A 25,787-nucleotide genomic window follows, 5' to 3' on the forward strand; every position below is an offset into this window, starting at 1 on the left:
GAAGTATCCAACAGGAAATATTTATGCAATGTCTTGCATATGATTAAATTTACATATGTTGAATATTGTAGTTTATATATAAACACTGTATCAGGATTTTAGCATTTGTTCGCTTTCACGGCTCAGTAATTTAATCTTTAGCATTTCATTTAGATTGAATTTTTGTTTTAGGTTTTTTAATAATTAGTTTTTGCTGAAAATGTATAGTTTGAAAGGACTATAAATCCTTTTGTATAATAGTATCTGCTAAACACAATGTAAACTTAAAGACATCTGCAGAGTCATTTGAGAGGAGGAGCAAAGAGAGCATGTGATTTCAAGTCCAAATAAAAACTTCTGAACATCTTCTTGACTTTATTTCATTCTGAAGGCAAAGAAGCTACAGAACTGGAGTGACATTTTATGAGGTTAAGAAAATTTAATAATCAGTAAATGGCTTTATTTTACTGAATTTTTGGTAACATGTTTTGACTATTTTTGTTAATGATAAATGAATGCATTAGCTAACATAAACTTACACTGGACAATACTTCTACAGCATTTTTAATCTTTGTTCTTGTTAATGTCGGCATTTACTACTGCATTTAAAAAAATCAAGCGTTTTTAACTGTTAACATGAATTAATGCACCATGAACTAACATGAATAACTGTATTTACATTAACAATAATTATTATGTTGAAAAACTATTTTGCTCATTGTTTGTTTATGTAAGTTACTAATGTTTACTAATACAACCATCATGTAAAGTGCTACCAGTTTTGTTACTGACAACATATGTAATTAAGTCTGGTGTTTCACTTAAATGCTTTTAAATTTGTAAAAAAAAATTGCAGCAAGTTAAAACAACTTGGTTTTGGAAGTCAATTCAATTCACTATTTTAAGCTTTGACCTGAAATTATGTTGACTTGACAAAAATGCTGCATTTTTTCCCACCTTGTAATAAATACCATATTTGAAAAGCTGGGTTGTTTTTGACCCATGAAAGTGCAAATTTTGACAAAACAAACCATTGGGTTAAAATCACAGAATGAAGGGTTGTTGTTTACGCATGAATCAACCCAGCATTGTGTCAATTTTAACCCAACAGTTTGTTTTGTCAAGACACAGCTTAGTCTAAAAACTACCCAGAATTATAGTAAGTCATTCCAAAGGGATTACATATTCTACATTTGTTTTGCTCAACATATAACAAACACAGAGGACATAAATTCTGAGCTCTGCTTTTTTACTGATTTATTAGACAAACTGATAAAATAAAATATTTTTAATTTCTTTGCAGGCATCATGTTATTTTTCTTGTGTCTGGTTCTCTTGCAGGGTAAGAAGCATACATGCTCGGATATGCACCACTTTAAATGTGTTTCAATAGTCTTGTCATAACCTTATGATATTAAATGTTGTTGAGCCCTTACTCAGTGTTTCTGTAGAAAACTGTAATCTATCACAATAACAATTGGTTTGTTAAAAATGTGTAATGTTTCTCTATGGCTGTGTTTGACATTATGTCCTGTGAATACAAACAGATTTTAAAAATGGACCTCAAGTCGAAGCTAATGTAAGGTTGGTGAATGGTTTCAACTCTTGTTCTGGACGAGTGGAGGTTCTTTATGGTGGTGTATGGGGAACAGTGTGTGATGATTACTGGGATCTATCAGATGCTGCAGTGGTGTGTAGAGATCTGGGATGTGGAGATGCTATAGAGGCAAATAGTGTTGCATATTTCGGAGAAGGTTCAGGACAAATATGGATGGATGATGTAAGTTGTGTTGGCACAGAGACTTTACTGGAAAACTGTGGATTTGCGGGGTGGGGAGTAAACGATTGTGGGCATGGTGAAGATGCTGGAGTCATTTGTCAAGGTAAATTTTAAGCTAAATAAAACAATTGTATACTTAACAGAACCAAAGAGACAAATGCAAAGTTCTAAGCATTTCTAATCCCTGATCATGTTTCTTGACAGTAGACTTAGTTAGGTTGGTGAATGGCAGTAACTCTTGTTCTGGACGAGTAGAGATTCTTCATGATGGTCAGTGGGGAACAGTTTGTGATAACGGCTGGGATCTATCAGACGCTGCAGTGGTGTGTAGAGAGTTGGGCTGTGCAGATGCACGAGAGGCAAAGATTGGTGCTTATTTTGGAGCAGGTTCTGGACAAATTTGGATGGATGCTTCACAATGTACTGGGAGTGAGGCTTCATTGGTGAGCTGTTCATCAACAAAATGGGGAATACAGAGCTGTACACACTCAAAAGATGCTGGAGTCATCTGTAACCGTAAGCTACAAATTTTTGTATACATATTGTTTGTATTTAATATATAAACTCTGTCATTATTTGTTTGCTTTAAACCTGATCACTCTAAACCTGTTTTCAAATGTCTAACACAAGAGAAGACATTTTGAAAAATGTTCATGTTACTCTAACAATGACAGTCTCTAATTACCTTATTGTAAATAATTCATGGAAAATTTTCCACACGATTACACCTTAGAAATGTAATTTTCTTGCATGTTGATTTGTCACTTTTCTTTTTGGGGTTTCAGAAAAAAATAACATAAGGGTGAGTAAATAATGACAGAATTTATAAGAAGATTTGAGCATTTTAATATCTTGTCCTTTATTTATAATTAGCTCCTGTTAGGTTGGTGAATGGAATTAACTCATGTTCTGGACGAGTGGAGGTTTATCATGATGGAGTATGGGGAACAGTGTGTATAAATTCCTGGGACTCTACTGATGCTGCAGTGGTGTGTAAAGAGATCGGATGTCCTACCGGTGCAGAAGCAAAACTATATACTTACTTTGGACCTGGTGTGGGAACAATATGGATGGATGAAGTTCAATGTACAGGGACTGAATTATCACTAACAGACTGCACATTTCTTGGATGGGGATCAACCAACTGTGATCATTCATATGATGCTGGAGTCATCTGTCGAGGTAGGATATAATACTGTTTTTTTTTTACTTTGCCAGTCTGCACTCAAACCTTCAAGAAACTGCTGAGGATATTTTGGTTGAATACAAAAATGTTTCAGTTAAAAGTCATTACATCTTTACTCACAGAACCAGACTTTATGCAAACCGACCAATGAGTAATGAACAACGACACAACAGTCTCTGCAAATGGCTGTACAGAAAAAAGCAGAAATGATAACTCTATTAAAATATTGTGCAATATATTTCTATCTACCTCGTCTGTATTAGTACTATGTGAGATTTGCAGAAACGAAATTGTAAGATTGACACGTTGACTTCTACTTACATGTAGTGTTTTCATTCTCTTTCCTTTAGATGTTAGACTGGTAAATGGAGATAATTTCTGTTCTGGAAGAGTGGAGGTTTTACATAATAACCAATGGGGAACCGTCTGTGATGCTGGCTGGGATTTAGCAGATGCTGCAGTGGTGTGTGCAAGCATGGGTTGTGGGCTTCCAAAGAACGAGGATTTCTATGGGCAGGGTTCAGGACCCGTGTGGCTGGATGATTTGCGATGCTCTGGGAATGAGTCAACAGTGACAAAATGTCAATCAAAGGAAATTGGAACAAGCTCCTGTAGCCATGGACAAGATGCTGGAGTCAACTGTCGATGTAGGTTGAAATGATATTTTATGATTGAACATCTCATTATAATACAACTCAGTGTTTTAAGTAGCTTATATTGTATGTGAATCTCAATATTTCCTTGCAGATATAAAGCTGGTAGATGGTACGAGTTCATGTGACGGCAGAGTTGAGGTTTTTTATAATGACATTTTTGGTGCAGTGTGTCACACTGGCTGGGGTCTGGAAGAAGCTACAGTTCTATGTAGACAGCTGGGTTGTGGTGATGTTGTAGAGCCAACCTCATATATGGGCCCATTTGTTGGGCCAAAATGGCTGGATAATCTTGGGTGTATAGGAAATGAGTCCACAGTGCAGAGCTGTCCATTTACGGGATGGGGTGTCAGCAGTTGTGGGGATGGACTTTACGCAGGAGTTGTTTGCAAAAGTAAGATAATTTTCAATCTTTCTAACACATAATATGTATTATGAATAAGGGTGTCACGATTTCGATTTTAAATTTAAATTAAGTCACAGCTTCGAACTTCGAATTAAAAAATGGGATCGTCGATGCTGCCACGCCCCCATTTCACGTCCGGTCGGCTTGCCAAGCGAGGAAAAAAAACTCTCAGAGATGCCTGTAAAAACCATCTGTCCAGCGGAACGCGATCATATTTTAAACACGAGGGTTGTATTGCTACAACTCCTTGAAATGCATATCATAAACAGGATTACCAGTGATCTGACTTTGGACAGAGTGCAGCTCTCTGCACGTGCGCGATAGTGAGGGAGGCGCAAAGATGCAGCGGGTTATATTTTAAACAAAAGGATAGTTTGCTTCAGCTCGCATGAAACGCATAAAACTGAACAAATACATAAGGATTACTACTTTAGTTTATGTTCAGACTTCGGACAGATGCGAGAGCGCGTGCACGTGAGACAGAGAGAAGGGCAGCTGCTTATGATGCTGGATTTATTTCAGATGCTATGAGTCAAGACACGCGCATTAAGTCCATGTGCATTAAGTGCTGATGACAGCCGCGAGACTAGAAAGCTCTCAGAATATCAGCAGTGAACTCAGTCTTCGATCGGCGCACAGGGACAAAAATAAATAAATAAATAAATAGCCTAAATTAAACGCACAAATTACATAGCCTGCACTGGTGTCATCCTGATTTACCACATTGTAAAACTTATTCCAGGCAACCCTTTTCTGACATTCTATTTCCTTTGTTTTCAATTCTCATTTTTTGAGTTTGCCACATACCTCCTTCGCCCGCGTTGATAAGAGCTGTGTCAAAATGCGTCCTCATTTCTCCGTGCTGTTAATGATAGAACGAATGGATCCTTAACAGCTGAGGATATCCCAAACAATTAAAAGCTTTATTAAATAAAAGTGTGTATTTATTAGAAAACTTTTTCTTGTCACTGTTTTAGTATTATAAGTTATGTTTTGTGTTAATATTATTCGGTTTATGTTGCGTATATTTCTAGGTTGATTATTTGATATGCTGTTGAATAGATTAATCTACATCAATGTGTCATATGTTCTAAAATAAATTAAAATTTTTCTGATTACATATTTATTTTAATAAGTCAGAAATGTCTCCGCTGTTTTCTGCTGACAGGCGCGGTGGGCGCTACTGGGGGTGTGTGCAGCAGGTGACGCAAATTTTGGGTCCTCAGAAGGCTAGACCGTCTCATTTCAGTTCTCTTCTTGAACTTCTGAGGCTGCCAGTATGAAAGACAGAGAGGTCGCATGCTTAGAAGGACACAGCTAATAACAAGCAGTCGATCTGGCACCCGCCCGAATTTAATTAAAATATTATTTTTCGTCACGTCATCCGCCCGATCCATGTAACTGCCAACCGCGCATAGTCCATGTGCGTGCAAGAAGGAATCCTCTCTCTACAAGCTCTCGCGTTAAGTGTAGCCCACAAACCCCCATGCGAGTTGTGCAATGTGCATGTTAATGTTAAAGTATAATAATAATAATAATAAATAATGGCATATAATTTTTGTCTACATTATATGCCATATAAAAAAGATGTAAAAATCGAGAATCGGATCGAATCGTGACCTTAGAATCGAAAATGTAATCGAATCGAGGATTTGGAGAATCATGACACCCCTAATTATGAATGAGGATTATCATTGAAGTATCTTGCTTTTTTAAAGCTTTAAAACTATAACTATCTTATCCTCAGACACGCTGATGTTTACTTCAGAATGCATTTGGCTATTGATTATCTATTCATTGTCTATTTTCCGTAATGGACATTTATTGTAGGTTACATGTATTCACCGAAGGTTTATGCTTGACTTATAAATTAAGTCAAGCATATAAATTAAGTCATGCTTTTTAAATTAAGTCAAGTCATGTTGCTGAATAAATGAAATAATGACTGAACAAAAGTTTTCTTTTACTGAATACAACATGATTTACACTTTTAAATAAATGGGCACTGAAAAACATGCGACGCTTACGTGCTGCTCACGCTTGCAGTGTGAAACCGGTGTTACATGTAAAAAAAGTTATTTGCCTTGTACAACGTGCTCTGTGATGCCTCTTATTTTAGCAAATATTGCAGCCATTTCAAGCGCAAAATGATTTAAGATTTTTCAGGGTTAAATAATGCCACAAATACCAGTTATATCACACGTGCAAACATTGGTAAATCGCGTTGTGTGAATCATTAAAATAATCTCCTTCCATACATTTTCTGTCTGAAAGGGAAACTCATAGAAATTCATATAGTCACCTTCCTAAACTAATTGCCTAATGCTGCGTTTACACCAACCGCGTTTCAGGCGTCAAAATAGCGTCTACCGCACCTAGTTTGCTGCTTGAACAATTTGGATGCATTTGCGCGTGTAGAGTGAAGTAGACGAGCGGAAAAAGCAAGCATTTGACACGCATCAGAGGCAAAATCCGCTTCTTGTGGGAGGGGCAAGTGCTATGCGGTTGTCTGTTTGCAAGATGAATTATGTTGATTGTGCATTTATCGAGAGAGTTACCGGTTTGTATTTGGTAACCTTACTATAGGGGGAAAATAAACAGCACGGGTCGATAAACTTCATGTGACTCAAAAGTGAAATGTGTATTACAACTTACCAGGTTGCCCGATGTCCTGTCGTATAGCTCCGAGGGACTGCTTACAGACAATATCAAGCGTTCCTTCAGGTTGAATGAGTGACTCCGGGCAGGGCTGCCACAACAGCAGCAAGCAGGCTCCTGATTGGTTAACGCTGCGCGAAATTCCGCCAAAGTTCACATTTTTCAACTCGGGCGTCAGCCGCAAATTTGCGTGAAACCTGAAGGCGCCAGGCGCTTAATTGCGCAAATGAGGCAGAAACGCGTCTACCGGGCTGCGCCAAACGCCTCTTCCGAACCACAGGATCTCCAGATGTCGTAAACGCGTCTTCACATTGAAATCACTCGCGCTTGACGCCTCTACCGCGGTTGGTGTAAATGCAGCATAAGTCATTTTTTCAGGTTTCTCAGAAAACACAAATACATGGAATTAACTTCAGAGGTTGAGTAGATTACTGTTCTTCTTGATGCAGCGGCCATTTAGAAAAGCTTGTTAAATTGCCTCAAGTCTCAATGACTTAGGCAAAATAAAACAGCCTAAGTCATGCTCTTGACTTAGGCCATTATACTACAGGGGTAGAATAGCATGATCTGTTTTTCAATGAGGATGTGGGCGCTTTTACCAGATGTGGCCAGGATCATTAGGAGATGACTTATTTATTTTTTGTCAAAAAATTACTTAGGCAATTAGTTTAGGAAGGTGATGATATGCAATCATGCCAGTTACAAAAATACCTAGACTACACCTTTTCAGTGCTAATTATCCACTGTGCGTCTTAATAAATCCTGACAGTCATTATTTAACCCCAAAATGGTGGTTTGCGCTGGCGCAAGCTGTCAGTAAATCTGGCCCTAAATGTATGCAATAGATTTTCTAAAACAAATGTTATCCCAATTGAATTTAATACCACCAGATTTATTTCTACAGCTTTATGAGTAAGATTAAAAAAAATAGGTAGCATAGATTCTCCTTTTAAAGATATAGTTATGTTTTTTTCATCTCATCTTAAGGTTTCAGACTGGCAAATGGATCTAATCAGTGTTCTGGAAGAGTGGAGGTTTTATATAACTATCAATGGGGAACCATCTGTGATGCTGGCTGGGATTTAACAGATGCTGCAGTGGTGTGTAATAGCATGGGTTGTTGGACTCCTGTAGCAGCAAAGACCGGAGCATTCTTTGGGCAGGGCTCAGGACCTGTGTGGCTGGATGGTGTGAGTTGTTCTGGGAATGAGCCAACAGTGAAAAATTGTTCTTCAAAGCCATTGGGAACAAGCACCTGCAGCCATGGACGAGATGCTGGAGTCATCTGTAACCGTGAGTCTAAAATCCTTTGATAAATATATTGCCTGTAGGTCACCCAACATTCTGTGATCCTTTTTTTGCTCAAACCTTTATTCTAACTCAAAATGAAACATTTAGAAGAATCTTTGTGTTACTAATTTCCAATGATTGCACCCTGATTAATGACATATTTGTGGGTCATTCATCATAAAAATCTTCCCATTGTCTACTGCATTCGGCATCTAACGTTTTAAACTGCTGTGTATTTTTAAAGTCTCTTTGTGTTTTACAGAAATTATAACAGCATACATTTTTGAAATAACACAAGGGTGGGCCAATCATGACAAACTACAACACCCTTTGAGCATTTTTAAAAGAAAAATGTTCTTTATTCATATTTAGTTCCTGTTAGGTTGGTGAATGGTGAGAACTCGTGTTCAGGACGAGTGGAGGTTCTTCATAATGGTGAATGGGGAACAGTGTGTATAGATTCCTGGGACTCTACTGATGCTGCAGTGGTGTGTAAAGAGGCTGGATGTCCGACTGGTGCTGAAGCAAAGATATATTCGTACTTTGGACCTGGTGTGGGAACAATATGGATGAATGATGTTCAATGTACAGGGACTGAATTATCACTTAAGGAATGCACATTTCTTGGATGGGGATCAAACAACTGTGATCATTCACGTGATGCTGGAGTCATCTGTCGAGGTAACAGAAGTTGTTTTTACTTGGCTGTGTCTGCTCAAACCTTCAAGTGACTGTTAAGGATATTTCTGATTGCATACAAAAAATTATTCTGTTCAAAGCATAACATAAGCATAACAGTCTCTGCAAATTCTGCCATACTGACAATCCTTTAAGTTTATTATTATAAGTGGCAATATTTATAATAAAAATGTATTCTAATATTGCATAATATGATTCTATGAATACCGGACACCTTATTGTTTACACCTTGTTTGCACTGGGTTGAACCTTCTTTTGCCTTCAGAACTGTCTGAATTCTTCATCGCGTATAGATTTAACAAGGTGTAGGAAACATTCCAAAATTGGAAGATTTTGGTCCATATTGACATAACAGCAGCAGCTAGCATGGTACCGTTGTCAGCTGCACATCCATGATGTGAATTCACCACATCCCAAAGGTGCTATATTGGATTGAGATCTGGTGGCTGTGGAGGCCATTGGAGTACAGTGAACTTGTATGTTCAAGAAACCAGTTTGAGATAATCTAACCCTAATAAGACCCTTGGGGTCAATTCTACTCCAAGCCACTTTTCTTTAGTTTAAAAACATGGTTCCCTTTAACTCAGTGGAATAAGATTTTGTGGCTTTTCCAAATTATCTGTCAAGATTCATATAAAAAACTGGGCTTGATTCGGTCGTTCTAAAGAGGCGTAAAAAATTCACGTAATTAGTCTCTTTGGGGGTAAAAATGACCCCAATTGAAATGAATGGGAAATGCAAAAAAAATAATTTTTACCTTTTTATTTGTCAAAAAAATCAATGCATGCAGAATAAATCTGAAAATTTCAACACAGAAAGGTAGGCCTGGTACTAGAGCACAAATGTTTCCTAGAAAATACATGCTCAATCACACACACACACACACACACACACACACTCACACACACACACACACACACACACACACACACACACACACACACACACTTATATTCAGTCAAATTGCTGTGGCATTTTGTAAAAACAGACATTTCAAAATGCATGAAAAACTACAAAAAATTCTACTATTTGAAATAATATTTATTTTTAATGTCCTTTCTAATGTTTATATAAACATAAATTCACAAAATGTATTAATAAAGTGATGTTGAGCAGTTGGCCAAATTCAGGGAAATAAATGGGTCTCTATGGGCCTATGCTGGTTGAAGTGATTTATTTCCTTAACTGTAAATTTCCTAAAATTTAGATCATAATTTATGTGAATTTTTCATAAAAATTTGATTTTTTTCAGGCAAGCTAATGGTGTGTTGAGGAATTAAGTGGTAAACGGGTATAAAAGAACTTCATATCTCCCAAAACAAAGCATTAATGAATAGATGGGAAGTAAATGAAAAAAAAATGATATATTATTTGTATCATTAAAAATTTATATTTTTTGTAATCATTCTTTTACAGTTTTTTTTATTCGCTTTGGTACTATTTTCACAAGTAAGGTGTACATTTTCAAAACTCTTAGTACAAAAATCCAAACTGATCACACTTGTAACGCAGCTAGTCATTCTTTCAAAACCTGATGTAATGCTTTCAGTGAGTTGCACATATTTTCAGTCCACATAATCATTGTTTCAAATGCAAGATTATTGTAATATGTTATGAGAACATTTGGTTTAATCACCGAAACACAACGGTATGATCTTCTTTCAGTTTAGTACTTTTAACAATCAGTTCATCCAACAGCAAACAATGCAAGATACATGTTTCAAATCAGCCTTAAAAGTGCTGAAATTAATATGCTACAGTACTATAAAATACATATTACACAGTTTCACATTAGGCAATACACTAACATTACCCAACATTTACATAATCTATAATTTCCAAAATATCCATTTTATCTGTAATCAAGGAAAGGATCAATGAAGACATTCTACAATCATTTGGACAAATGAGTTTTTATTTTCAGATATAATTGTAACATGGGTATAATTTCTATAATGTAACTAAATGAGAACAAAACATAATATTTAGTGCACACATTACATTACATTACTGTAATTTGGATCAAGCCTGTCTTGAGCATTTGGCCGTAGATTTTCGTCCACCTCTTTGACCTCTCTGTTGGTGCCCATGCCCACTTCTCTGACTGATCCCTTGTCCACAACATCTTCTTATTCCTTGCTGTCTGTCCTGCTTCATGTTGAAAGAAATTGCCAGTGTTTACGTAAACCCCCATTTTTACAGTATATCTACTGTAATGACCAATTGTGGTTACCACTATGTAAAATCAATTAGCAATAAAGAGTATTTATCATGTGTGGTTACACATAATTTATATGTTCATACAAACACATTTTATTTCTGTAGTTCTCAAAATCCATATACTGTATATTGCTGAAATGAAAATATATAGGTTTACCCAATGGTTCAGTGATTAAGCATTAAGATCAGTTGGATTTAGTGATGGTCAAATGTATTTACGCAAATGAGATGAGAAGCATATCAAAAGTATTGTGAGCATTGCATTGTGAAAGACAATTACTTCATATGAAACATATTTCTTTGACGACACAATGATTAAGTGTGGTGAAAAAGTGAATGGATCATTTTGTGTGTTGTACTAAGTCAATTGAAGATGTGATTACATGTTTGAAAAAACTGACTTTTTGATGATCTGCCTTGAGTTTTGTACTAACAGTTGTGAGGTTTTACCACATGATTGTGAAAATTGTACCAAAGCGAATAAAAAAAACTGTAATCTCTGGGGTCATTTTTACCCCCAAAGAACTTTAACGTATACAGGAAAATAGGGTCTTATGAGGGTTAAGCTTTATAACACGATGCATTATCCTGCTGGAAATAGCCATCAAGAGATGGGTACGGTTCACTGTGGTCATAATGGGATAGACATGGTTAACAACAATACAACAATGCTAAGTCAAGGGGCCCAGTGTGTGCCATAAAAATATCCCCTACTGTTACGATATGCTGGTGTAGAGTAATAAGGAGGACAATGGGTTAGAATAAACATAGAACTTTAATAAATTAATGACAATACATAAATACAGAAAAAACAACAGTGTAGGTATGGACAGAGTCTAAATCCCATTTCTTCCCCATGCTTGGTTTGACCATTCTGATAGATCTCTTCACCACATCTAGATTCCTAAAGTTGCTGCAATGTGATTTGCTGATTAGCAATTTGTGTTAAACAGCACCTCTTTTGTTGCCAAAACAACATTATTTTGTGTATTTGGTATAATACAATGTGTTCGTGTGGTTTATGGTTAAAAAACACATTATTTTCAACATACAGTACATTTTTGTACTCCAGATATTCCTGCTTTCCTCAAACGCTCTGATTTTGTACAAAGCTCACCAATCTGAAAAGCACTGGGTCCCCGATTGGCCAATACATCTGACGTCAGCTGGAAATGGGATGCTCCTTACTATGTTTTGAAGATTAGCTCTTAATGCAATACTGACCAAGCCGTTGGTTGCAATTCGCAACCTCACCATTAGATGCCGGTAAAAATGAAACACTGCACCTTTAAATATGAAAACATAGACTACTAACAGGCTGTATTTTAAAAGCGTGCAGAATTCGAATAATGACCGCTGTGTCCACATCAACTGGCCCAGGAAGTAAACTGTTGCCTACAATCCGAGTGTTTGTTGTCCAAGAAAAGAGATTTAAGTTGGAATTGATAACGTGCATCATTGTTTAAGTTGGGATTTGTAGCTTTTGCATATTGTTAACATGTACTAATACACACTTGCACATAAAAACAAATGTAAATTCGTAAAGCATGCAATTGAACAGGTGTAACTAATAAAGTGTCCAGTAAGTGTATATATACCTTGTCTGTATTTGGGATTATGTAACAGTGCATTACATTGAACAGAGTTATGAGATTTGTAGAAAAGAAACTGCAAGAATGCTTTGTACACATTGACATCTACTTATGTTTTTCATTCCCTCTCCTTCAGATGTTAGACTGGTAGCTGGAGATAATCTTTGTTCTGGACGAGTGGAGGTTTCATATAATGATCAATGGGGAACCGTCTGTGATTCTGGCTGGGATTTAGCAGAAGCTGCAGTGGTGTGTAATAGCATGGGTTGTGGGACTCCTATTGCAGCAACAACGAAGGCTTCCTTTGGGCAGGGTTCAGGACCCGTGTGGCTGGATGATGTAAGTTGTTCTGGGAATGAGGCATCAGTAAAAAATTGTCTATCAGATGAAATAGGAACAAGCAGCTGTAGCCATGGACAAGATGCTGGAGTCGTCTGTCGAGGTAAGCTGAAATCATCCTTTATGAATAAAGGTCTAACAATAATACAATTTAGTATGTCTTAATGAGCTCATACTGTATATGTGAAATTATTTCCTGCAGATATTAAGCTGGTGGGTGGTACAAGTCCATGTAATGGCAGACTTCAGGTTCTTTATAATAATCACTGGGGTGCTGTGTGTCACACTGGCTGGGGTCTGGAAGAAGCTGCAGTTGTGTGTGAAGAGCTGGGCTGTGGTGGTGTTGTACAGCTAAAGTCATATGTGGGTCCATTTGTTGGGCCAATATGGATGGATAATCTTGCATGTAAAGGAAAAGAGTTGACAGTACGGAACTGTCCATTTACTGGATGGGGGGTGAGCAGCTGTGTGGATGGACTTTACGCAGGAGTTATTTGCAACAGTAAGATAATTTTTGAAACTTCATAAGTTTTATCCGAAAAGCCTACACTGTTAGACATTTTCAAGGATTTTTAACACTGTTGCCAGTAGGTTGCTGTAAATGAGATTTACAGTACTAAACTGTATTTCTATTTTACAGTATCTAATGCTACTATTAATGTGTAAAACACTATGTTACCGTAAGAAACCCAGGTTTACAGTATACTACTTTAATTATTTTCATTTATTTAATACATTAGTTTGTAGCTACTATATTTAAAATAGCTTTAACAGTAAAATTCATTTTAATTTTGACCTACAGATACTGCTAACATTTAAACCAAATTTCAAATATCGAAGTCTTTATTTTAAGCAATACAAATGCTTTAAGAAGTTTAAAATTACATCAAAGACGTACACATTTTAAAATCAATTGCAGTAATACATTTAAAATAACACAAATTACAAACTTACATACATATAACACTGCTCAAGTGTTATATATATCAAAAAATATAATTTTATCTTTCAAACCCAATGATTTTTTTTGACCCGAAATGCTGATGTTTTAAAGTGTTTTAAGTTTTCCAGTTACAATGGGAGTAGGCTGTGACCACCTCTTGGGCTTCTAAAGAATGCAACGCATTATAAAATGACTCCACATTGTACGTGCTATATATTTCTAGTGTCTTGAAGATTATACAATTAGGTGTGGTTTAAAATAATCCATATAATCAATCTTGCCCCTTCATTTCTCTGAATGAGTGTTTATGAAATTGCAAGTAAACAACTGTACTTGATGGATAGGATGCTCACAGTCAAGTTTACAACAACCAGGACATACCCGCAAAATATTCACATAAGAAAGAATTAGATGCAATATTTAAAGAGTCTTTGGCAAAGGACTTCATGAAATGGATTACACACACAATCATGTATGCCTTCAGAAAACTTATACGTCACAAGTTACATGGAGTTGTAATTTGGCATTCTGACATTTGAATATTGGGGCTCAGTGGTTCATGTAGGTTGTCTACAAATCGGAAGGTTGGTGGTTTAATCGCCGGCTCCACCTGACCAAGTGTCGTGTTTAATATAATTTTGTGCTATGGTTTGTTTTTACTTTCCACATAAGGTATCTCCTCGCTAATCTCGCTGGAAGCATGCACCAATTTTTTTTTAGGGGGCACAGTGTGAACAGCCCACACAAATTTGTGCATAAACAGACATTAAAAGAAATATAATAAAGCATTCACAGTCTTTTCTAATGCACTCCCACTTACATTTCCAACAATATAAGCCCTCCCTCCTGGAAAAAAACATGAAAATAAGTGTGTTGACTAACTTTTATGTCAAAAAATTATATCAATTAATTCCATTATAATAATGACACATTAACATCCTATTTCGTCTTCCATCTGTTTATTTACGTTCTGTTTAATCACTTATTTAATTGTACCATTAATGCATTTCAAGGTCAAAAGCTGTAAAATGTTGTAAAATTAATGTAATTAAAATCCATAAAGTATATAAAAAATTAAAATTACATAAGCAACAGTCCGCAATAATTACATAGCAAGAACCTTCTGGGAGAGGGACAAAAAACAGTTCTGCACAGACCTCTAGTGCAGCAGGTGTAGCGAAACACGAAAATGAGTTTATTTTTTTTTTTTTGACTATAAATGAGCCAACTACAGTGGATTTGAGGAAGCAGCAGCGGGGAAGTCAGGGCTGTAATTAAAATGTGGAATGGAATTTATTTTGGCATTCCTCAAGTGAAATGGACTTGGCATGAAGCTCTTTTTTTAGGGGGGCCCCCTTATATGACTGCTGGTGGCAGTGATGGAGTACTCGAGTCCAACTCGAGTCACTATTCTTTGGACTCGAGTCCAACTCGAGAATCCATTCTCTGGACTTGTGACTCGACTTGGACTCGCGGATTGATGACTCGTACTCGGACTCGAGGATATATACAATCGGACTTGAGCATTCATCACTTTGTTTTTGGCTAAATATGTTATAAAAAAATTATATAAGGTGTTACACTTTTCCTGTTTCGTGCCCAAGACCGGTCGCGATTTCCCTTCACACAGACACTGCTACCTCTCGCTCTCTTTGCTTGACAACACACTCACTGACGTCACTCACTTTTACGCTCGTGCAATGCATGATGCATGATTCGCGGGCTAAATGTTGTAAAATACAGAAAGACGTGCCCCGGATCATGAAGTTCGCCTACGCGAATTTTGCTTCTAATGCTGGAAAGAGCAGCGCTAAATGTTGTGTGTGTAATCGCACAATTGAGGAAAAGACTGGGACAACCTCAAACTTTAACAGACACCGGTCACGGATGCACCCAGAAAAGTAAGTAAAATGCTTTCCATTGCCTAACGTTAGCTTTTTTCAAAAAAATATTACTGACTTATGCATATATAACAAACAGAAGAAGCTAGGGTTAATGTATGTCTGGTTCAGATTACAGCATTTTTGTCTGTTGATAACTTAAAAAGAGTAACTAAACCCTAATCCAAGTTTTTTAGTTACTGATCTGTAAGATTGATGGTTTATTAGTGCTGTTCATTGATTTTAGTAAGTTTTTTGACATTTGGATATAAAGTGTTTCAATACTACAATATGGTGTAAAAACGTCTGAGTGCTGCCCTCTTCAGGTTGAACGGTGGCTACTGCAGTTGAATTTTCCTATTGCATGTTGGGTCCAAAAAATGACTCGTGACATAAGCAGGTTCAAGCTTACCATGCCCTTGTTACGATCTCACCACACACTTGGTACGAGCTTAGTTCGTCCCCTCTATCTCCGTTGGGATCTGCCCACTTTTCTTGCATTTTTCAAATATTGCCAGTGGGTGGAGTCAGGCTCTGACCAGAGGTATAGTTACCCAGCAAACATGCTCGTGCGGGCCCACTGTGGGTATGCTGTGGGACACTGTGGGCAGGACAAACCCACACCAAACCCCAAATGGGCCCCATGCGGGTTAGCCCATGTGGGGCCCACAGTAGTTTGCCCTTTGGCTGGCGCTTCAGAGCCGCGAATACCAGAACAGTAAGGCACAAAAACAGTTTCTTCCCCCAGGCAATCTACCTCATGAACAGTTAAATGTTCCCCACTCACGCTTATGCAAAAAAAGTGCAATATCCTTATATTTATTTGTTACTCCTCCATTCTAGTACATCCCTGCATCTTATTAATCCTATTCAATTGTCCCACTGTGGGCCCGCTACCGGCGTGAAATGGGGCCCAATGGGACATGTTTTGCTGGGTACGCTTTAAGTTATCAACAGACGTTACTAGTCACTGTGCCAAGGTCACCCACACAATCTCTCTCTCTCTTTCTTTCTGCATATCGTATTGATTTTTGTAAAATAAAAGAAATTCAGTATTCAATCCACATGTTTTGCCCACTGTAAACCCACACTTTGCCCACAGTTAGCCCACACTTTGCCCACAGTTAGCCCACACTTTGCCCAATGTGCCCACAGTAAGCCCACAGTTTGCCCACAGTTTGCCCAATGTGCCCACAGTAAGCCCACACTTTGCCCACAACTAGCCCACACTTTGGCCAATGTGCCCACAGTAAGCCCACACCCAGCTCACACTTTGGGCTGTCCCACTGTGGGCCCGCTAACGGCGTGAAACTGGTTAAAGGATTAGTTCACACAAAAATGGAAATTTCCTAATCATATACTCCTCCCACTGCCATCCAGGATCTTTTTTCTTCAGTGGAAAATAAATAGTTTTTTTAAGAAAATCATTTCAGGATGTTTTCTTAATGGACTTCAATACCAACTCAGTTGTTTGTTCTTGTTTCCTCAAAAAAACAAAATGCAGCATGATTAAACATGCAATTTGTAAATTTTCTACACTAGTTCTCAATCACAACAATGGAAGTAAACACATGCTTTTGATGGCGTCGTAAAGTTGCAAAGTGTGTTGCAAAGTGTATAAGTCAAATCAGTAAATAAACTCCCTTTGCAATCGTGACAGTGGTATCATTTTTGTTTAATGTAGAACCTCTTTAATACATTTTATCAGTTTTTTGAAGGTCCCAGAGTGAAGACATGTAGGCACTCTCAGACTCGAATACGGGACTCGAGACTCGACTCGGACTCAAACACTGGGGACTTGAGACTCGACTCGGACTCGAACACTGGGGACTTGAGACTCGACTCGGACTCGAACTCTGGTAATGGTGACTCGACTTGGACTCGACTCGGACTCTTCTTTGGTGACTCGGACTTGGACTCGGACTCGAACACTGGGACTCGAGACTCGACTCGGACTCGACAGTTGGTGACTCGACTACAACGTGGGGGGCCCCCAACCAACCTAATAAATAGCCTACATAAATAAATAAAACCCTTATCATCACGAACACTTCAAAAGCATTGTAAATTGTATTCATATTCTTAAGAAATACGTTGAAAGATGCTGCGCGAAAGATAAACACAAAGTAACACTGGGACTGGGAAAGTACACGAACAGAGACGTATCAAGACAAATATAAATGCGAAAATGTGGCTTTGGTGAGTCAACCGCCTAGTTCTGCGAGTAATAGCCTTAGCCCTACATTGATAAAAATTATTTTGTGGTGAAGTAAATAATGTTACTACAGAAAAAAAACTAATTTATCCCTACATGGCTCCAGACTGTGAGTTTTCCCTGCCTATGCGACAATTTTTTATTAAACGTCGCCTTTCTATTACAGCTCAGGTGCATATCACCTCTTTAAATCCATCTCTTTTGTCCACTTTTGACCGCTTCTGCCCTGATTATTTTGAGGGGTGTTCTATGGAGACTGCGGGCAATAGCCTCTGCTTTCGTATTCGGGAGAAATGACGAGTTTAAAATGGCGCGAACTAATATTATGTCAGAGTCCGGTGCTTGTGTTGTAATTAACGATGCTGCACATTGTTTTTTATATGTGTATGTAAGAGCTTTCTATAATATTTCAGCACAGTTGATGAAATAATCTCCCCGCAACCTCCACACGCTCGCAAAATGACACTAATAAAAGAGGCGAAGATCAGCTGTTTTAGTTTTATCAATGAAAGCCTAAAAATAGCGCTGTACGCTGCGTATTCACGCTAGAAGTCAGACAAAATGCAATACATTGTGCCCAAGTACCTCAGATTACAAGTCCTGGTCAAATGATATCTTCAGAGTGCATGGAGACATTTTGTAGTGATTACAGCACAAGAATGTGATTTCTTTACTCAAGTCCGTGTTAAAGTAGCCTAAAGCTTTTACAACAAAGTAATAAAAAGTTGATTGTAAGTTAAATGGTTTACAGTAAGGCAAATATATGTTAAAAATAAAAGTATGGTAAAGTAAAAAAAAATTAATGTATATAAAAATACAATTATTTGTATTTGTAATGAATTTATTAATGCATTAAACATGTTTGGACTTGGTTTGTTTTTTGTTTTTACACCACCCCAGTGACTGGTGCCATCAAATTGAGGCCCAGTGCCACCAGCTGTACAGCTTGGTGGCGCCAGTGCAACCTCTCTCAAATGTTGTCTGGAGCCCTGCTGATGTTATGTTGGGGATGTTTTTCGTCCACTATGGGGTGCTGTTGAGTCTTTATTTGGCCACAACTTTCTCTGTGTTTCAGCAAATGGAATGATTTTTGGTGAAAAATCTTATGTTGACACATATTTTGGGAAAATGCTTTTAACATTTTTCAAAAACTCAACAATACACTGTGGGAAAATTCACAACCCTTTTGTTTGTGAAGAAAACATCAAAGAAACATATTTTTAAAATAAAAAGTGATTGTAGACTGGATTTTTTTACCTTTATCACAGTCTTGGGCATGTGAAAGATTAGTAATAACATTGGCTTTGATGCATTGCTAGTTTTTGTGCAGCATCAGATTTAAATTATTTCTCCCTCATTTACTGTTCGTGGCTGTTTTTTCCCCATTGACTTATTCTCTATTGGTTTGTGTAGTGCTGCACTTTCTGTGTCCTCTGCTTTCCATCTTCATTTTGGAGTAAAAAAATACTTTTATAGATCGGATGTGGGGGCCCATACGTACCTTCGCCTTGGGCCCCCAATTTGCTAAATCTGCCACTGAACATTGATTTACTGTTTTCATCCATTACCCTTCAGATGTTAGACTGATAAATGGAGCTAATGTGTGTTCTGGAAGAGTGGAGGTTTTAAATAATAACCAATGGGGAACTGCCTGTGATGTTGGCTGGGATTTGCTAGATGCTACAGTGGTGTGTAAAAACACAGGATGTGGGACTCCAATAGAAGCAACAACCAGAGCTTTTTTTGGGCAGGGTTCAGGACCCGTGTGGCTGGATAATGTGAGATGTTCTGGGAATGAGACAACAGTGAAAAATTGTCCATCAAAGGCATTAGGAACAAGCAGTTGTAACCATAAACAAGATGCTGGAGTTGTCTGTCGAGGTGAGGTCAAATTGTCATCTATGATTCAACATCTCATAATACAATTTAATACCTGAATGAGCTTCTATTCTATGAAATACTAATATTTCCTGTAGATATAAAGCTGGTGAATGGTACGAGTCCATGTGATGGCACTCTTCAGATTCTTTATAAAGATGACTGGGGCGCAGTGTGTCACACATCCTGGGGTCCAGAAGAGGCTGCAGTTTTGTGTAGTGAGCTTGGCTGTGGTGAAGTTCCAGTGCCGCAGGCATATGTTGGTCCAACTGTTGGGCCAATATGGATGGATAATGTTGCATGTACTGGAAAGGAGTTAACACTGCGGGACTGCTCATTTACTGGATGGGGTGTTAGCAGCTGTGTGGATGGACTTTATGCAGGAGTTATTTGCATCAGTAAGATCATTTCTGTCACAGTTAACTTTTGCGGGATTGTAATTCAAGTAGCATATCTTATGTTTGCTTTTTTTAGCAAATGAAATATCTAGATGATGTTTTAAAACATTCTTGCTCTAAAGTCCTTTTTATTGTCACAGGATTTGTGAGAAAAAATGTGGTGAAGATTTTCATTACAGCTAACACTGACATAAATGTCAATGACCTTAATAACATGAAGACTTATTTGGACCAGGTGGGTAACATCTGTTTAATTGTTTAATTGTGTTGAGACAATGTTGTAGTGGGCAGCGCTCTGACATGCTGTGCTTTCACACTTTCGGCGACCCAAGTTAAATTCCAGACTCGTGGTCATTTGCTGATCCCATAGGCCTACCCTTCTCTCCGGCCTGTACTTTACTGTCCTCTCCTCGCTTGCTCCCAAAAAGTATAACATAAAAAATTGTGTAATCAGTTGGCTGACTACATTTTGTCTGTTAGACAGTGAAGACTAGACACAATTGTAAGATTGTTTTCCTTTAAGACTAGTACAACATTGTATATTTTTGTATAAGATAAAAATGTGCCATATTTTTTTAAAGAAAATAGCATAAATACAGTTACAATTTTTAGAAATGATTACATCGAAATATTTTTTGGAATGAATTATTTTTAATAAATTGCTTATCAGCTTCTAAGTTAAAAGGAACAAATGATTTAAAAGGTGTTCCTGTGGCTCAGTTGGTAGAGCATTGCATTAGTACTGCAAAAAATCATGGGTTTAATCCTAGGTGAACACACATTCTAAAGCATGAATATTATTTACATGTTTAATACATTTGTTACAAAACCCCCTTAACCTCACTTTCTCTTGTAGCTACCAGTTTTAACATCTTTCTTTAAATTTTATAATGGCAAACCAACAACCTAGTAATGAAACAGTTAAACATTTAAATTTAGGGCATTGAATTATAGATTTTTTATGTTTTTCAGACTCACTCTATAACATTCATTCATGTGTTTTAATCCACTCCTCTTATTTCAGTTTGCTATATAAAGTTTCTGTGTTTTTCAGTTAATCTGTAATTTCTTTTAATCTTACAGATAAACAAAGTGATTAAAAGTAAAGGAGATTATTTTGCCAAATGGAGAAAACAGCGTAACGGGAATGTATTTCAACAAAAAATAGCATGACAGGTTTGTAAACTGAAAGCTGTTGCTCTTTCTCTAAGGGTGTTTTCACCCATTTGGTGTTTGCACCAAATTACACTGTATCATTTTTATGTTAGTACTTGTGTTGGCATATGATGTTTTTACTGTACTCGAAACGCCGCACCGTACACCATGTGACAAGAGTCAGCGCTGTCATTGGTCTCTGACAGCGCTTACGACCACCCTCCACATTTCCACGACAACCAGCCTGACAGCAAGAGCGAAGCTAGCAAGATATGAAGATAAACAATGCATGTCTTTGCGAAGTTTCTTTGCTTTAACGCGAAAATGCGCAACTGTTCTATTAAATCCCTTCTCACGGAACCGTTTGCTAAAAGTCACTATTTGTGTGTGGAGGACAGCTAAGCATTTTTAAAATCATCAGCTCAAACCTCCAGGAGACAGTGAATTTCTGCAACGAACCAAGATTGCCCTGTTTGTTGTTTACCCAAAATTGAGCCCAGTGGCTCAAACATGTGGAAAACTTTCTGTATTTGGTTCGGCCCGAGGTTGAGCAGCGTTCACACCACAGATGAGTTGCACCAGAGTTCAGCCACAGCCACTTTAAGGTCACCTGTTTAGAGCGGTCTCAAAGCGGCTATTTAGTGCGCACCAGAGTACGGCTGTTGTGTTCACACTGACCCAAACAAACCGTACTCAGACGAAAGCTCATTTGGGCCGACCTAAACAGTACCTGTGTGAAAGCATCCTTTAGATGAGATACTAGAGGAACATTGACCAGTTTCAGAGTTCTTGCAGAAATTAAGAGCAGGCTTCTTAGAGAACTCAAAGTTTCCCTGAGTGTTTTAATACAATTTATACCAATGTTAAATGCTTAATTGTGAGTGGTTGGTAAATGTTTCAGGGTGTGCAATTTTTTTTTTAATGATCTGCGGTACAAAAAAACCCAACGAAAACCCTGCGAACCCTTATTTATCCACTTGATCTGTCGCTTTCATTGTCAAAATTCATAATAGAAAACATGCAGTGAAGCACTGAAAAAACAATTTAGAAATAACAGAATAAATTATTAAACAAAAAACTTAATAAGTCAACATAAGCCATGTTTCCATCACCATGTTTTATGCGCATTTCAAAGTATCTCATAAAAAGTGAGATAAAAATCCCTTAATTTGCAAAAAAAGTTTTTACAGTGGCTTGTGGTGGTTTTTGATTTATGCTGTGGCGATTCAGCAGGAGGAAGGGAAATGTTATTTAAAACACTATCGAATCTCCGACCGAAACACTACTTTAATTTAAGGGAATTCCCAGATTTAGCGCAAAGGGAAAAATAAGTACAATTAACTGTAATTAATTATACCAACTGATATGGTTTTAACTGATTTTGTATAATAATAACAATTAATTAATGGATTAGCCAAGTGAATATTATCATAATTGTACATTAACTTTTAAGAACATTAAATTCTGTGGCCTTTAAGCAGATTAAGTGACATTGATTTCATGAGCATTGAACACAGAAACAATTCCATTGTGAAATGCAAAACTGTTTATTAAACGAACGTTACACTACGAAAAACACACTAACTAACCTACACATACAAACAAACAATAATCATAAAACATATGGAGAAACGTAAAGGGTATGAGACAACGAGTTCTGCTGAGCTCGTGGTCACGTGACGGAGTCCTTGGAGTTGTCTGTAGCATGGTTTGTTCCTTGTGTTATTACATTGACCAGATTAATCTGTAGATATGGTTGAAGTTTGTCCAAGTGAGGAGTGCCCGATAAAACTGTCCCAAGGGAAGACAGCTGGTCTCACAGCGAGCTGCAACTATGGCTGGGGTCTTTCGTATTTGTTTGTTTTTCTTTTTTTTTTACAAATTCTGAAAAGATTCGTTTCACGTTTGGATGAAAACTCAGCTACTGATTGTTCAGTTTTTCGCTTCATGCTACATTATGAAATAAATAGATGAATAAATAATTGTTGATATGCGTACTTGTTCTGATATACTAAATATACTGAAACAAATTAATTAACAAATAATTTAATATGGATACTTATAGGCTTATCTGTCTCATTCCTGCAAAGGCATGGTCTCTCTCTCACTCATCTGAAGTTTAAGATGAGCTGTGTCAGAAATGAATACTACATGCAAAGTATTTTTAAGGGCAGAATGACAATGTGATATAAAACATCTCAATAGTGGCTTGTGTTGTGGTACACGTGAAATAAATTAGTCTAGTCCATTGAGTTGAAAACGGCCATGACTCATTATTTTCTAATAATTCCACCGTCCGATATTCCTTACCTCTGTTAGTTTTTCTATACATTATAACATATACTGTATATATAATGTTTTTATTATTAATTATTTTATATATGTTGTTTTCACAGGTCCTTTTGAAAGACACTTATAATTAAAATAATACTGCCAATCCTCTCATGTTCTACACCATGTATCTCTTTTTAAATAGTAAATATTGTTTAATGAAATTAAATGCACACTGTACTGATGAAGAATTAGGAGGGGAGAGAGCTTTTAATCCCACCAGATTATAACATGATATTTCTTAAAAAGAACCTGAATTATAGTTATGTTGTAAGCTTATTGTATTTGACATTTATAACTATTGTAGTAGCCCAGGGGTGTCCAGAATTTTTGTGTGGTGATCTACTTTTAAAAGTATAAAGCCGACAAGATCTACCAGCTAAAAAATACAGTTACATTTTTTAATGACAATTTAAAAGCGTATTAGCTTATCTGCACATCTCTACATTGAATTTAAGGCTGTCCCCATTAGGCTACTCCAATCTTTTTGAGGAGTTAAAAAAGTCCTTGAGTACATGTCAAGTACAGGTTAAAATAGCGGAGATGCAGTTTAGTGAAACAAACTAGAAAAAGACAACAGTATCAGAAGCGTATCTCTCTCTCTCTCGTTCATTTGCGCTCTCTCGCGGGCGCACACACACACCGTGCGCATGGATCCCCTCCTGATGAAGGCAAGAATGCGCATCCTGGTAAATTTCGGAAATAAGACAACTGAGCTGCAGCGGGCAGGCATAAGATTTATAAAAAGACATTTGAGAAGAAAGGCACAGCAACTCAAAAAGTCTTGTGTGTTTCACAATTAGGGGCTAATCACACCAAAAGCGCTTTAAACGCTTGGAAACGCAAGGCGCGACGCACTGCCTTTTTAAAAAAAAGAGCAGTACGAAGCGGCTTTTTATATTGCTATAGGCAACCACCGAGTCAGCTGTCTTGTCAATCAAATATTGAAGCGTGAGCGCTCTTTTGCTGTTAACTGTCATTTTAGCAGAAACTTTAAAAAGACCTGACCTCTGACCTTGTTTGAGGGTGAGAGGTGCACAAACTCAGGAGAGAGTGAGCGAGTGGAGTCCGGTTCTTCAAAGCAACTGTAAACTTCCCTTACCACAACGTAAGGCCCGCCTCTCCCCTCATTCGATTGGACAATGGAAAGATGCGAATGACGTCGGGCGCTTCTCTGCTCTCAGTGTTCCTTCACAGGCGCTCAGCGCGCATAAACAGCGCGCAAACGCTCCCTGCCCATAGACTATCATTCAAAAAAGGCGCCTGCAACTGCCATAAACGCTTTTGGTGTGATTGGCCCCTCTCATAATGCCTATTTTGGGCTCTGTTTTCCGATGCTCATGGAGCATCATATACAGTTAAAGAGTAACTAAACCCTAATCCAACTTTTTTTAGTTACTGATCTGTAAGAATGATGGTTTATTAGTGCTGTTCATTGATTTTAGTAAGTTTGGATATAAAGTGTTTCAATACTACAATATATGGTGTAAAACCGTATGAGTGCTGCCCTCTTTCTCTGTTGGGATCTGCCTACTTTTCTTGCATTTTTCAAATATTGCCAGTGGGTGGAGTCAGGCTCTGACAAGGGGTTTAGTTACGCTTTAACTTATGTGCAATCTACCGTCATTGCCTTTGCGATCGACCCCTGTATTGGACACCCCTGTAGTAGCATATGTTAAAGATTTTTCTACGTTTTTATTTCAATCCAGACAATAAATGTACATTTGCGATGTACCCAAATATTGCAAGAATCGTCTGCACATTTATCTGCACAAAGAATCAGAAATTAAACGTTAAATTAAGCACATTCAACAGTACATGAATTGTATGTAATATAATGTCACTGGGTGGTAGTATAAGTTTACTGTATGCCCTTCAGTAAAATTGTGTTGAATTAAAGAAGTTTCAGTTTAGTCATTCATGTGTCTGTGTGTTATTATCACTAGGTGGCAGCAGGAGTTGACTTTAAAAATCCAACACTTTTGTCTAAGAAGCAGATATTAATACATCAAAACAGTATACAAAACGTCTCGGTTACGTAGGTAACCCTGGCTCCCTGAGAAGGGAACGAGACGCTGCGTTGCCATAGTAATGCTTTGGGGAACGCCTCGCCGTGACTGATCTGAAGCACGTGTAACACATAATCAATAATTTGATGATTTGATATAGGATGGATGCCGTACGT

The 25,787-nt window shown here is 37.5% G+C and overlaps 1 protein-coding gene and 1 long non-coding RNA gene across 2 annotated transcripts in view; one reads left to right on the plus strand and one right to left on the minus strand.

Annotated features, from left to right (window-relative positions):
- LOC141351464 (uncharacterized) overlaps positions 1-25,787 on the minus strand; it is a 461,703-nt gene that overhangs the window by 275,854 nt on the left and 160,062 nt on the right. The gene's annotated exons all lie outside the window — the stretch shown is intronic.
- Positions 264-25,589, plus strand: LOC129432497 (scavenger receptor cysteine-rich domain-containing protein DMBT1-like). The gene is made up of 16 exons (XM_055190950.2): positions 264-407; positions 1,283-1,321; positions 1,527-1,862; positions 1,964-2,275; positions 2,633-2,941; positions 3,296-3,592; positions 3,693-3,992; positions 7,650-7,955; positions 8,325-8,633; positions 12,600-12,905; positions 13,005-13,304; positions 19,416-19,721; positions 19,817-20,116; positions 20,257-20,351; positions 21,200-21,292; positions 23,668-25,589. Exons 2-15 carry the CDS (start codon positions 1,288-1,290, stop codon positions 21,287-21,289), a joined length of 3,600 nt encoding a protein of 1,199 aa, XP_055046925.2. The 5' UTR covers positions 264-407; positions 1,283-1,287; the 3' UTR covers positions 21,290-21,292; positions 23,668-25,589.

This window comes from Misgurnus anguillicaudatus, chromosome 1, assembly GCF_027580225.2.
Source record: "Misgurnus anguillicaudatus chromosome 1, ASM2758022v2, whole genome shotgun sequence".
NCBI lineage: Eukaryota > Metazoa > Chordata > Actinopteri > Cypriniformes > Cobitidae > Misgurnus > Misgurnus anguillicaudatus.